Source organism: Papaver somniferum, chromosome 8, assembly GCF_003573695.1.
Source record: "Papaver somniferum cultivar HN1 chromosome 8, ASM357369v1, whole genome shotgun sequence".
Taxonomy (NCBI): domain Eukaryota; kingdom Viridiplantae; phylum Streptophyta; class Magnoliopsida; order Ranunculales; family Papaveraceae; genus Papaver; species Papaver somniferum.
Window position 1 is genome coordinate 3,921,098 of NC_039365.1, and position 15,259 is coordinate 3,936,356.

General features: G+C 36.5%; 2 protein-coding genes and 1 pseudogene across 2 annotated transcripts; 1 reads left to right on the forward strand and 2 right to left on the reverse strand.

Moving 5' to 3' along the window:
- LOC113304950 lies at positions 1-4,384 on the reverse strand (annotated as a pseudogene).
- A 5,307-nt stretch (positions 4,385-9,691) lies between these two features.
- Positions 9,692-11,032, forward strand: LOC113304951 (aspartic proteinase CDR1-like). Its single transcript, XM_026554069.1, has one exon. It carries the CDS (start codon positions 9,692-9,694, stop codon positions 11,030-11,032), a length of 1,341 nt encoding a protein of 446 aa, XP_026409854.1.
- Positions 11,033-11,401: 369 nt separating this feature from the next.
- On the reverse strand, positions 11,402-15,166 carry LOC113304457 (acyl-coenzyme A thioesterase 8-like). The gene is made up of 16 exons (XM_026553585.1): positions 15,045-15,166; positions 14,857-14,949; positions 14,709-14,776; positions 14,537-14,627; positions 14,265-14,311; positions 13,964-14,164; positions 13,637-13,724; positions 13,321-13,433; positions 13,157-13,219; positions 12,908-13,068; positions 12,732-12,788; positions 12,467-12,568; positions 12,325-12,373; positions 12,174-12,242; positions 11,936-12,033; positions 11,402-11,613 (listed from the first exon to the last, which is right to left on the reverse strand). Exons 1-15 carry the CDS (start codon positions 15,058-15,060, stop codon positions 11,956-11,958), a joined length of 1,296 nt encoding a protein of 431 aa, XP_026409370.1. The 5' UTR covers positions 15,061-15,166; the 3' UTR covers positions 11,402-11,613; positions 11,936-11,955.
- Positions 15,167-15,259: the final 93 nt, after the last annotated feature.

Genomic DNA, 15,259 nt, shown 5'->3' on the forward strand with positions numbered 1-15,259 from the left:
TCACTTGGGAAGTGGCAGAAACGCTTCGTAAGTCAATAGTAACCCGATTACTCCAATCACATTCAAGATGAAGAAAACCATGTGAACACCTGCATTAATCGATAAAGCAAACTTTTATAAAAGAAAAAAAGATGATAGGGAACTCAATAAACAAATGGCTATAGGGTATTAGTGATTGTATTCCAATACTGGTCCAGAATTTAAAAAAAAAACAAAAACAAAACAAAAAAAACAAAACAAAAAAAAAAGCCTATATAAGGAAGCGAAATTGGGGGATACCTCCACAAATGGGATGATACTATCCTTATCCTAATAAAAATTTAAAAGAAAAACTAAAAACCTATTTTTTTTAGTATCACCCCTTCACTTTTCTTCTCCATCAAAAAAATCACAAATTATGATAAATGATTTTTGATTTAGGTTATCAAAAAAATCATTTTGAGTAGCAACGCAAATTATGATAATCGGAATGATTTGAATCAAAACCATGTAGGTTATCAAAAGAAAGTCAAAATTTTACTAAATAAAAAAATCGAATTTCAATCTCAATAGCAGGTTAAAAGTTGGTATTGTTTTGTCGAATGAATACAATACCGAAAGTTCAATCGGTATTATTTTGTCGGATGAATACAATACCCATTGTGACTCTGTAAATTCAAAATTTGATTGACTTAGTGTTTGAATTGGGATTTGGTTTGGAGTTTTTTCATAGACGAAAGTTTGATTGTCTATAAAAGATTGCAATTAGGAGTCATTAAAATCAATTTAAACACCTTCTCATATCACTCAAATCTTCCAAAGTCCTTCCTTTTCATCTCAAAATATATTATTTGAAGTATCCCCAAACACACTTGGATAAGGATACATCAGTTACTTCATAATGTATTTTTTTTTTAGTATCCCCTAATTGTGCCTTCTATATGAGATTCTCAAAGAAATTTCTACTCACGATTTGTATTCATCACATGCCTACATGACTGACCTGGGAGAAAGGATGCATCCATGCGTTTGAGAGCCCATGAAAATCTACAAACACAGAATCCGTCACAAAGGAGTAACAATATGTAAATTAGGTACGAAATATACATATAAATGATCACATAGCATACAATTGTGGAAGAAGAAATCCATTTATAAGGGATACTTACATAACACCACCTCCGGCTGGACCAAACGCTTTAAATAGAGACATTGAAGTCATTGCAATACCATTTGCAGCTCCTCTTTGGTGTTGAGGATATTTGTTTGTTTTCAGGTAAGTGCAAACACGTTAATTTTTGTTAAAATATAGCTAGATAACGCGAAAAGGTTAAGGATAACTTACGACCGCGTTGTTTTGAATAATGATTAATCCAGTGAGAATTGCACTCTGATGGACATCAGATTTAAAAGTTTCAAAAACTAGTAGAGAAGAAATATATAGCAACGAAACCAAAAGGTATGTATGTTTGAATTTGCTTATACTTATAGAAAATGCGTTCTTCAGTATAGATGCACAGTTCAACACTAAAGAAAGATTCAATCCAGAAAGCTTGACCATAAAGGGGTAACTTGTTAGCAATGGTATAGTCAAAACCTTCAAAAAGTAAAAGAGTAAAGAAAGATTAATTAATAACCTTTTTTGATCAGTCAAATTTAGTCAATTATCAATAAAATTTGGTGGTCAACCTATAATAGTTTCTGATCATACCGAAGCAATACGAGTAACCTTTATGTGACCAACAATCCTCTCTGTTATTGGATATAGAACTTGTTGAGAGATAATTAGACCACAACCAGAGATTGAAAGTACTATACCAACATTCTAAGTTGAAAATCTCAATCCGCCGAACTTCTTAGGACTAACAGCCCATAATGAGAATATATGCACAAGAAAATTTCAGTGATAAAAATAAGATATAATTTTCAAGTCTGTCGTGTAATCGTCTTACTGTACAATATATTACTGTGTGTCACAACCCAATTACACACTAAATATTGGTTGGTATCATATGGAAAACGAAAAGTTGTTTGGAGATGAGAGTGAAAACTAAGGTCGTGTCTTGGAGTCTTGATATCCTAATCTAGGTAGGTTATCCCTTAAATAACCATCCTATATTGTGTTTGTGTGGATGCTTATTCCATGCCAAGATAAGAATAATGTATCCTACCTAAATTTTAGGAGGCTAAAAAGGTGGGATTTTGGAATTCCATGTAAAACCTGGAATACCTTGATCCTTTCCTGAGTTTGACTGTTACTTTTCCTAAATTTGATAATTAATTTTTTTATTTTAATTTTTCTTATACTCAAAACCATAAAATTATATGGTTTTGATTTTTATTTCTTTTTTAATTAATTAATTTGGCTTGTATACAAGCTTTGACAGACAACATACTGCGTTAACCCACAATGAAAAACAAACACCATTTAAAATAACCAATGTCATGATAATCCTGGATAAACCAAGGAGTACCCTAACCTGGACAACGTATTTCATATCCCAACTGCCAAACAGGCCCTAAATAATTAAGATGGGATATATAGAATGCGTACCTCCGAGTACGCCATTTCTTGAAGTGAGAAAATAGAATATACAATGATGGATGACATCAACGGCCAATTACTAAAAAGACTTCTATCTGAGTCAGATCCGGTTGTACCCTTCTCTAGTAGATTTTCATTTATATCCGGCACATTTTGTTCTTCATGTTTCCCATTATGTGTGTGTAATGTTTCCTATAAAAGAACAGAAACTGTCAGTTACAATCGGCATCACACATAGTGTAAGGTGTAATTTCTCATTCTAATTAAAAGCTAAAGCAGTAGAGACGTTTGTGAATGTAAATCGAAGGATCAAAGAGTATATACTGGAAGCCACCGACAGACTATAAGCGCAAGTCCTGCGTAAAATGATATACATAGGCAAGGTAGGAGGTACGGAAATCTGCAAAAAAAAAATTATTAGAAAAGATAAACAGAAAAGAATGTTCAGTACATTGAGTTGCTTAATTACCTCAAAAAGAGAGATCCCTCCTGAAATAGTTTCGGATATTTATCTGCAGGCTGTAACATAAACTCAGAAGCAAAACACATTATTAAGTCTTTGTTTGAAGTACCATTTTAAATAATGGTAATAATGTTCCTCCAGTGGGAATGTTATTACCCTCCATTTTGGTTCACCTTGTACAAATATTTCTGTGGGGTAAAAATAAGTTTTTCCAGAGTCAATTTGAAAAAGTTGTTTCCGTTTTTGGAAACAACTTGTACTAGTTGCTTTTTAAGTTACGTCGACTTCTAGAAACAATTTGTTCTGGTTATTTCCATTTTTAAAAAGCAGGGGTAACTTTTTGGTTTGATGTGAGTGGTAAATTTTGAGGGTATTTAAATAAGTTTCCCTCCCGAAACCGCAAGATAGTTTTATTGTGTTTCAAATTCAATCTTACCTTTGCCAGAAAGCCTCCCATGGCTGGACCAATGACCAAACCTACTCCCCATGATGCCGCAATCTGAGAAGAAATTATTGGTTGAATAGTATCAAGCAAAATAAGCAGCACAATAATTGATCGGATAGCACATTCCCATTTAGAAATAGGTAAGATAAATATAACTCTTACAACTGATAGTCCCACAGCTTGATGTTCAGGTCGGCAAACTTCGCTAGCGTATGCCTGAAAAAAAGTCGATTTCTATTTTATTTCATCTCAAGGTTTTATTATAGAAATTACCACCAATGTTCCCATATCTTTCAGGTCTTAAATGTAGCAGTGCAACTATGGTGTGTATTGCAGAGAAACTTACTTTGATGGGGCCAAGTAAACCACAAAGCAATCCTAGGATAAACCTCGTAGATATTGCCATATAAAAATTTGTGCTGAGACCAAATATAGTGTTCATGACTACCCTGAGATGACAAATTACCCGAAGAATCAGTAAAAATCAATTTTCATGAAATGATCTAAAGTTCTTGAATTGAACTGTTGAAACTATGACTGGAAGCTCAACGAATAAACAATACTAACACTCCAAAAGTTCCGATGATTATAACAGGTTTTCGACCATATCGATCAGCTATCATTCCCCATACTATTGAGGTCGCAGCTCTTCCAAACATATAAGATGCCCCTAAATGAAATACAAAAAAGTGAATGTAAATCAACAGTACTCTTTGAAGGATGGAGGGCAGGCCAGATTACATAATGATGAACATTATTTCTTCGATAAGCATACTCACCCATAAATCCTGCGTAAAATCCAATATCTTCTTCATTTTTTGCAATATGGAAGTCCTCTATCTACAAATCAAATTAGCTTAATGCAACCGAAAAGTTTTCATAACAACCATAACAATTAAGCAAAATTCGAAGTACAAGGCACATATCTGATTACCATGAAGTATACGAACGGAAAGAGAAATGATATTGGTAGTGCTGAAACAAAATACATGTTAACAACTAATCATACGCATAATATATACCCGAAACTTCTAGATCAATTTGCATAATATGAAACACACACCATGCTTTGAGATCACGATCACTTACCAGAAGCTAAACAGACTACCCATATAAAGAACAATTCTTTGCAAGGTACATCTTTGTGTTTGTCTTTGCGCGCATCGACCTTGCAACCTTCACAATTCTCGTAATGCACTTTATGATCATTATACATTGTTGCTTCTATGAACAAACAACAAGTAAGAAGCAGCAAAATCACTAGAGTTTTTGAGTTCACTGCAAAAGTTAAAAACCAACTTTGTAAACTAATGCTACTAATTCAATTTCACTTTCAGAGGACTTTGAAACAGAAAAATATTATCTGATCGATTGATCTTTGATTTGTGGCACCAAAATCTTTGCACGTGAGCATTAGGCCTATGCACGTTGGATTTAATTAACATTTTTTTTGGGCAAACGAGATCATCTAATTAATGCTGGAATCTGGACAGGTTGGCCTACGCCACCATCACCTATAGAACCGCACCAACCCAACGACCACTACCAAGCCATTTTGCACAAATGAAAATCAAATAGTGAAAAAAGGAAAATCTTCCTATATAATCAAAATCCAGTATTAGTTAATCACAAAAAAGATGCATTAATCTTTAATACTCGTTGAAGATTTCCCCGTTAGGTGATCGAGCTCATGAGTCATGTCATGAGATGGCTGATCGTGGCCATATTGATGTCAGGTAAGGTTGTCAGGTTGTTATAAAACTTCCGCTCGGATCAACAGATCTAATTATAAGTTTTTATGATTCTTGTTTAAAGAATATGCATACCACGTTATCTAGTTTATGGCTTGTCAGTTTATTTATGATTCTTCCCCAACGAAGATCCTCAGGTAGTCAGTATTACGTTTTCATACAAGGATCGAGCATAGTGGAGGGACGAACAGCAGCTCACTTAGAAGAATCGCATCGCGGGGATGCTAATCCTACATATTTGTATTATTCAATTTTGTCTAGGAATTTGGTCTAGGCTGGACAGAGTCACGGACCTTTACTACCTAACATAATTTGGATCTGGAGCACTAGTACTACTAAACCTAATAGTAGAATGCAAAAAAACACAGCAAGTTAAGAAATATAACTGGAAAAAGTTTCCTGGAGACGCGATATCACCCAAAATTCACTTCCATATATTACGTGATGTATCTCAGGTACACATGGAACAAAACATAAATAAATAGACTTCACGGAAGAACCACACAGAATGTAAATTAAGAAAAAGGTACTAAATAGCATAGTCACCCGATTCTCTTCTTAGTCTTTCTCTTCTTCAATTCTTGAGTGATTTCTCTCTTGTTCCTTCTTCCAACAGCAAAGCCAAAAGTAGAGTTTAATGCAACTAAGCTTTCATAATAACTCACTGCTCCCTTCACATTTAAACTAGGCATTTGTGTTTTTCTTTCAGTTCCGTACTTCGGGTCATATAAGATTACGTAGCACGTCATTCGGTCCTTGAACAGAATCTCACCACTCTTAAAAGAGCCGATAAATTTCACACGCATTTCCTTCTCAAACGCAATGGTATAAATTTTAGTCCAAGATTCTTTAACTCCGTGATCTTGCATTGCCCATATTTCATAAGTCTTCCATATTATAAGCAAGTACACAGAGGTACCCTTCTAACACTCCCATTATAAGCCGAAGAAGGATTGCAGTTGCCAATTTCTCTTGGAAAAGACTTTGTGGTGTTAAGACTATTGCTCCTAAGCTTCATATGGCGCCTCATTTATTATGGGCTAGTATGTAGCTATTCCACTCATAAATTCCTGCAGAATCTAGACCCATCTTGTTGCTTTTGTGTTGATGAAGAAGACAGAACAGACCACTTGTTTCTTATAATGTTCGAGGTCGAGAGCTATTCTCTGCACCTAAGATCTGATCAGTATCAATCTACTGGAGACGTGATAGTTAGTTGCTTTCAATCAACGACAAGCAGTTTGACCTTCAGTTATGGTGCTACTCCTCTTTGGGAAATATGGAGATCTAGGAACAGGGCTCTTCAATTTCAAGTAGCTACTACGTTCAAGGATTACTATTGGTTACCACCGGAAGAGGGATGAGGGATTCGCAGAGATCAACTTTGATGGCGCGATTTCTGTTTCTAACACGTCAGCTGCAGTTGTAACCAGAAGTTCCCATTGTCAATGCCATGCTGCTGCTTCAGTTCTCCCAACTCATAATGATCCCATAGTGGACGATGCGCAAGGAATCTTCCTGGCTATTGAGCTAGCGCTGAAACTGAAAGTTAATAAGGCTTTCATTGGATAATCATTATTCTATAACCATTATTCTCAATAACCAGAGTGCATTAGTCCCTAGAGATCTTTGACGCAGATTTGAAGATGTTCGAATCTCAGTGTCCCCTCTTTAGCCCAATCCAGTTCAGGGTTGTCAAGCGAGAATTCGAGATGCTTATAGTTCAGTTCCATATATGTGATGTATCTCAGGTACTACACATGGAACAAAACGTAAATGAAAGAGAGTTCACCAAAGAACTACATAGAATGTAAATTAAGAAAAGGGGACTAAATAGCATATTGACCCGATTCTCTTCTTAGTCTTACTACTAAAGCTAATAGTAGAATGCAAAGAAAACACAGCAACTGCAGATGCGATATCACCCAAAAATTCACTTCCATATATTATGTGATGCATCTCAGGTACTAATACATGGAAAACACATAAAGAGAGTTCACTGAAGAATCACACAGAATGTAAATTAAGAAAAAGGGACTAAATAGCATATTCACCGGATTTTCTTCTTACAGGGGTGTATTGGATTAGGATATAAATGGATAATTAACAATCCTAAAAACTCTTAGGTATTTAGGATTTATAATGAACCATTAATTATCCATGGTATTCAATTTGGATAGTTTCAGATCCCACAAATATCCTAAGTATTCAATTCATTTAAGATTTCTTAGGATAGTTGAGGGCCAAAATATATATGGATTCTTATGGATATTTGTAGGTAAAATATGTGTGTTATTATCTCATATCAATCTCAACTCACACCACAAGAGTTTTATGGACTCTTATGGATAATTTTTTTTAATTTTTTATTACATCATGCTATGTTTTCCCACCGAGCCAATCACCAAGTGGTGTGGTGGTTGGCACGCTCCCTTCCACTGCGTAGGTAGAACTCTGTAATGGCCAAAATCCACTCCAATTTAAGGAGTTTGGATGTAGTCTGGGAACCACTAATCTAGGGTATCAAAAAAAATGTTTCCCCACCGCCACCGCCCACCGCCCACCACCACCACTACCGATCAGCACCACAACCATCACCACCACCAATGACAACCATCAGTGACCACCACCATCGACCACCGAAAACAACCACCACAATCATCACCAACCACCATATACACCACCCACCACCAACAACAACAACCATCACTGCCACCATCACCCACCACCTCAACTTATGTATGTTTTTGTTTTGAAAGGGAAACATGATGCAATTTAATATAAATCTAAACTAGTCCTTATTTATCTATATAATCTAAAAATTATATATCTATAAGAATCTATAAGATTCTTTAAAGAAACATTATAAATCCACTAGATTCGGGCAAACTAGTATCTCATTTTATCCATACAAATCTTCATCCAAAACACCCCTGTTAGTCTTTTTCTTCTTCAAAATTTTAGTGATTTCTTTCTTTTTCCTTCGTAATAATTCGCTGCTCCTTCCACATTTAAACCAGGCATTTGTGTTTTTCTTTGAGTTCCATACTTTGGGTCATATAAAATTACGTTGCACGCATTCGGTCCTTGAACAAAATCTCACCATTCTTAAAAGAGCCGATAAATTTCACACGCATTGCCCTCTCAAACGCAATAGTATAAAGTTTAGTCCAAGATTCTTTAACACCATGATCTTGCATTACACATATTTCATAAGTCTTCCCATTATAAGCAAGTACACAGAGGCACCCTCTAACACTCCCAATCTCCCATATTTATAAAGCAACTGTGAGTCGTTGGTAATAGCAGTTCTTCAAATCTCTCTTCATTAATGTCCATTGAGCCTATCACCTTCGAGGACACTTTACCCGAAGGAAATTTGACAATAGGCCCCAACCAATGAAGAGCTGATGGTTGGTTAAGATCAAACCCATACTGGATGGGCTGCAAGTTCTTCCATGAGTTTGATTTTAAAAAAATGACTTGAACTGAATAACTCTCCTTATTTTGCATGATGTCTTCCTCACTCGGAAAAATCTTTACCAACTTGTAATCGTCATTCTTGCAATCATAACCAAAACCATGTAATCAACCGAAGCCGCCATTATATGCCTCAAATGATGTTTCATCATATGGTGTTCCTAATCTCTTGTATTCCTTTGTGGTTGGATTCCATATAAAAAAGAAGGATAGCGACTGATGAACCCACCCATATACTAAGCCATTGCATGAACCCAACAAATCAATATCACGTCTTGAAGTTTTGTAGGGGAAATCCATTTCAACAGGAACAACATCATCAGATTTTTTCGATGATGATAACAATGAATCATAAGTTGTGTTATAAAAACCATACTCGCAAGTACTTTGTAGCATCAAATTATAGTTGTTCTTTTGGGTAGTAAGATTAAGGTGGTTATTAACAAAACTAGGGTTAGAAACTATGTAAAACCAAGTCTTGCAAACACACATACATATAAACGTTGATTTCACTGGTACCCTTAAAAGGATCTCGAGATAGATTTCCTCAGGAATACTAGACATCGCTCCTAGTTTCTGGCAGAAGGAGAGAATGGAAGAATTAGGGTTTGTCCAGAATTCCATTAGGCGGACAAATAGTGGTTTTCTTAAAATCCGAATCCACCAAAAGTGAAGAGAAATGGGTCCAGTTATCCAGTGGATCCTCTCAGTTACTTCTTTCTTTATCTTTTAATTACACCCCTCTTGAATCGTTGTCACAAATAAGCTGTAAATCAAAAATTAAAAAGGCATTTATGTTGAGTCATTTACTACCTTAAAAATGAGGATTTTTGCCGTTCTAACAAAAATTCGACCTTCCATATTCATGCATGCACGATTGCATGCACATAATATGATAATAATGAATATGAACCTAAAAAAAAATTTATCTTCCATATTAATCAAGATTATATCTCTATAAATATTCATCCACAAAATCCACACATCATGACATCATCTTCTTCTTCTCCTTCTTCTTCTCGATCACAATGGCAGCAACTCATCGTTTCTCTCTTCTCGTAGTTCTTTTTCTTTCAATTTCAGTTTCTGTCCATGGAAATGGTTTTAGTGTTAACTTGATCCATCGCGATTCTCCTGACTCACCTTTCTACAACCCATTAGACACATTCACTGATCGATTTCAAAAATCCGTCCATCGTTCTATGCACCGTGCAAATTACTTATCATCAGTTCTGTCTGCAGCTGGCGGGCATGGAAACGGTCATGATACTATCAGAGCAAGTGTTATTGCTAATAATGGTGAATTCCTATTGAATATTTCATTAGGAACTCCTCCTCGTCAAGTACTTGCTATAATGGATACCGGTAGTGATCTTACTTGGGTTCAATGTAAACCTTGTTCGCAATGCTATAAGCAAACTACTCCAATCTTTGATCCAAAAAAGTCATCAACCTACACAAACGTTCCTTGTGCTTCACAAACTTGTGAAAGATTTCACGATGTCACTTGTCAAGGAAAGCTATGCCAGTATGGTGTTGCTTATGGAGATCAATCTTACTCTGAAGGAAACCTTGCATTTGAAACCTTATCATTTGATTCAACAAGTGGTCGATCCGTTAAACTTCCGAGAATCGCAATTGGTTGTGGTCATAACAATGCAGGAACCTTTAGCCACCATGGGACTGGTATAGTTGGTCTTGGTGGCGGTGGATTTTCTTTAGTGTCTCAATTAGGTTCAAGAATTGAATCAAAATTCTCTTATTGTCTACTTCCTTTTGATTCTAGCCGTTCGAGTAAGTTGAATTTTGGTAGTCATGCTGAAATTACAGGAAGGGGTGTGATTTCAACTCCATTAATATCTTCATATGATGAAACAAAACAAACTTTCCATTATCTGTCCCTTGAAGGTATCAGTGTTAACGAAAACAAGGTTCCATTCCAAAGCAGCAGCATAGAGGTTAACAACAAAGGCCATCACCAGAAACAAGAGGTAGAAGGAAACATTATAATCGATTCCGGAACGACTTTAACCCTTCTCCCGTCAACAATGTATACAGAATTTGAATCAGAGATTATGAAAGCGATCGACGCTGAGCCGATTGCTGCTCCAGAAGGTTTAAGTTTATGTTACGCAGACAGTCCGAGTTTGTCACTCCCCAACATTACCGTTCATTTTACAGATGCAGACCTTGAACTTGAACCAAGAAACGCTTTCGCTTTAGCTGCCGATGGTGTCGTTTGCTTACTTTTTGTTCCTACTGATTCTGTGCCCATTTATGGGAACATAGCTCAGATAAATTTCCTTGTCGAATATGATGTCGAGGGCAAAAAGGTTTCTTTCAAGAAAACTGATTGCACCAAGGGTTAATTAGTACTGTTTCGTTGATCTGCTATTTCGCTTGTATTTCGTTTCATAGATCGGGTTTCTTAGTGTATAAGCTCATGTAATGGTCATCTTTGTTGCTAAATAAATAAATTTCTCTTTTGCCATATAATTCTTCTGTTCCTTCATTTTTCCTGCTTATCTGATATGGAAATTTCTTTTATTTCTTTTTCAGAAAGAAATCTTGAAAATAGTTGATTCTAGAAGGACGGCATCCATGAAAATATTTTAAGATTCCCTTGAGATTGCGCCTTAAAAGATTATGGCCCATCATTTTGTGTTCCTGAAAGGGTTTTTCATTGACAATGCTGCTGGGCCTTGGCAAAAGGACAGAAGGTGCCAATATCTGTGTTTGCTAGGGGAGCCAGGAATTCGCTGGTTACGTATATGTTATTAGATCAAAAGATATGTACAACAAATGCTTACAACAATAATACATCTTCTTGTTGTTGAAAAAAATTTAGAGAACCAAAATTACAACTTCTACATTTCTTTCATTCATTTCTTCGAGTAGAGTCTACTCTAGATGGTCATTGCCTCACTGGTGATGTCTCATTGGTACTATCCTGCAAATTAGCATTCAAAGTGCTTAAGATTTAGCAAGAACAGGCAGGAAAACTTGGCAGAGTAAGAAAAAAACAGTACTTAAGTATGCATTTTGGTGTCCAAATTGGGTTTCAGGAACAAAATCCCACCATGTTAATGATGTGGTTTGATGGTTGAAGTCTCCACCGTCTGATAAAGGGAAGACTTATGTTCACCCACTGGTTTGGCGCAGTGTAGAATGTCAGATGATGGAGCTACTCTAGCGGCCAAAACCTTGGGACTCCCAGGACTTAACTCAGCTTAATTGAAGTGTGAAAAATAATGTTGGAGGGAGAGTCTTACCTTATTATAAGAAATTCAATTTACAAATTTGATTTGGCTACTGGAGGTCGTGGTTTTGCTGCCCTGATTACACCCTCTTGAATCAATGTCACGATAAGCTGTAGATCAAAAATTGAGAGACATTTAATGTTTTCATTTCTGCAAGATGTCAACTGAGTTGGTGATCAGCTTGTGTACACCCTCTTGTATATGCTAATTCTGAAATATACAGTGGAATATAGCAAGCAAGTCAATTTACCTCTCCTTTCCTGTTGAACATACGACCTTGGCTGAATCCACGGCCACCACTGGCAGATGGGCCATCAATCTGTTAAAATCACAAGTGTTAAGACCATTGATCTACATATACTGAAGAACAAGAATGTCTCTGAAGTTTTGTATATGCTTACCACAGCTAAAATCCAGTCGTCAGCTCTAAATGGCCTGTGAAACCACACCCTACGAAAAGGAAGCAGAAGAAGGAATTATTACACTGCCAAATATTTATCATATGAAAAACTGAATAAATGGAGGAAAAATAAAGAGACTTACGAATGATCCAAACTGAGTAGTATTGGCTTCAAACCCCTTTTACGATGTGGATTTAAGCTTACTGTAAGACTGATATAATCCGAAATATATGTTACCACGCATCTGCAATTCAACGAATCACGATATCTTTTGCATATTAGAAGTGCAAGATGAAATAGTGCATGAAGGAAGTGTTGGCTCATAAGGTTGCTAAGTTGTTTTGCAGATGTCTTTTGCATATTGCTAAGCTGTCACATCATAATGTCCCTAAGTTGTATCAACTCACCTATGCAAGGCTGGATCATCTGAAAGTTTCCCCCACGCTTTAAACCAGAACATTGTACTGCAGTAATTTAGCTTATTTCAGAAAACAAAATAACAGATGTGTATGGTTGAACATAAAAATCCAGGCTATAATTTTTACGACTAGCAGTATCATTATAGGAAATAAAAGTATCTGACCTTGATGGGTTTTTTATTTGGTGTGTATAGGTATGTGGCTCACAGAACCTCATATCCACTGGCATGTTCATGTACTTTCTGCCAGCCGCCTTGTTTCTATAATTCTTGGGAAGCCGAGGATCAAAAAGTTGTCTATCCCTCAGCTCTTCTTTCCTTAGAAGCTGCAGCAAAATACTGGATGTCAATCATCTAGGACGAGTCTATTAACAGCCTTTGGAATATTAGAGCAGATAATTGAAGTTCAGTTACCGTTTCTGGAGCAGGAACATTTGGCATTCTTATATCCTGGTGTTCAAACCCATTTTCTTCCTTCTGCGAAACAGAAGTCATCCATTGATTAGTGAGATCTGAAAACATTTCAGGAACACCCAACCATAAATAGGACGAAATTACACGACCAAGACAGTACTTACTTGAAATGAAGCAGTCAATGTAAAAATAACTTTCCCATTTTGTGTTGCATCTACACTTCGGGTTGCGAAGCTATTTCCATCACGTAAACGACGGACCTGATATAAAATTGGCACTGACAATGTACATGGGATGGTTAGATGTGTAGATTTGAAGTTTTCACACCATAAAAGATCGCCAACATCTAACCAGCCAGTGATGCTTAAAAGCAGCATCTAAGCTCAAGTAGATTAGCGACATGAACGAACTTTCAGAAAATTTAAAAGACACTGAACGAGAAGAGAAAAATTGGGTGGAACAGATAGGAACTAGACTTACTGTTTTGATCCCCGCCGAGCAGGAAATAACTGTGCAAACTATGAACAAGTTTAAAATGATCAACGGTCTTTGCTGCTGCAGCCAATGCCTACAAAGAGAGACCGGTATCAAAAGTCAGTGATATAAAAACACTTGATGTTTTATGAATTCCATGAGAGTAACAAGCTCATTTGCGTAGTCAGACGCAATTCCAAAATTGAAGGGACTACCATTTGCATTTCATTAGGTAGAGAATCATAGATACATACATGTACTTAGACAGCGTTGGGAACAATAAGTATTTATTTGCTCATTTATTTCTGACATGTCCAAAGACATAAATCATACCTGTGCAATGATCTGGCCTCCATAACACTTTGCATACTGTGGCGCATCAGGCGGTGTAAATCCACGGAATAAATTTATTTCAACTGGGTCTAACTGCAGTATGCGTTCTATCATCGAGTTCTCTTCAGTTTCAGTGGCACTCCAGATTGACAATGGCTCAAGCAAAGCACTATACTCATTTGGCAACACCAAGCAGGTAACCTGTAATGATCAACAGCACATCAGAGATCCAGTAGAGACAATACTGAAAGGCGTCTGGTAACGGGACAAACAGTCTACATTCAAACTAGCGAAAAATTACCTTATCTAAAGCAACTACAGCAGCCTGGTGGTAGGATGTGTCAGTCCCTATAAAATCAAAGTAGGTATGAGTGTTATCCCTTGGTGATAATGCAATACAAATGCTTTCAACAGTTAAAGCTATTTCTTTCAAAAAAAAAGTTAAAGCTGCGAACAATGCTAATGCACAGTAGTAATTCAATTGGGCAAATTTGACAGCTACTTTCTGTAGCCAACCCATTAAATCGCTTGATGTGTGTCTTCCTAAATGAAGAATCAAATTCAATTTCTCACCGTGGCCAAAACAATCGTGCCGTTTCAATTGAAATTCGGAGCGATCTTCGTGAAATTCTTCGCTATCGTTGATAGATCCTTGAACCTCAGCCTGCCCAAGTTTCAAGTTTACAACAATTTCAATTGTAATAAAAAAACGAAAAAGATTAACATCAATTTTCATTTCTCTTACCACTCCTTCCCAAATGAAGTAAATTCCATCCCCGGCGTCTCCCACCCGAACGATGAACTCGCCACGGTCTACATTCCAAAAAAAAAAAAAGATTAACAAAAACCCAATCCAAAATTAGAAAGCAAGAAAAAGAAACAAATCTACTCACTGTAATGTTTGAACTGCACTATTTTTGCGATCTCAGCAAAAGATGAACCCGGAAGCCGCTGTAGCAACGGAACATGAGCTAAAAACTCAATCACTGCTCATCCAACACCAACAGCAACAAGAATCAGACAAAGTTCTGGACATTCAAGAATCAGAAAGAAAGAGTATGATGTTGATGAGGTTAATTACCTTGTTCAATATCCATTCGCCGGTGGTGGTTCTGAGGAAGAATTCTCGATATCTGGAATGTATGCTTTACCCAAAAACCTATTATTCTTCTTTTAAAAGTTTGAATTTCTTCTTGGTTTTGCTTCCACTTGGGCCCAGCAGCGCTTTGGAATTAACTAACGTTCTTTTTTTTCTGTTCACGTGTATGAGACAAAATCTATAGGTAAACATTTCCA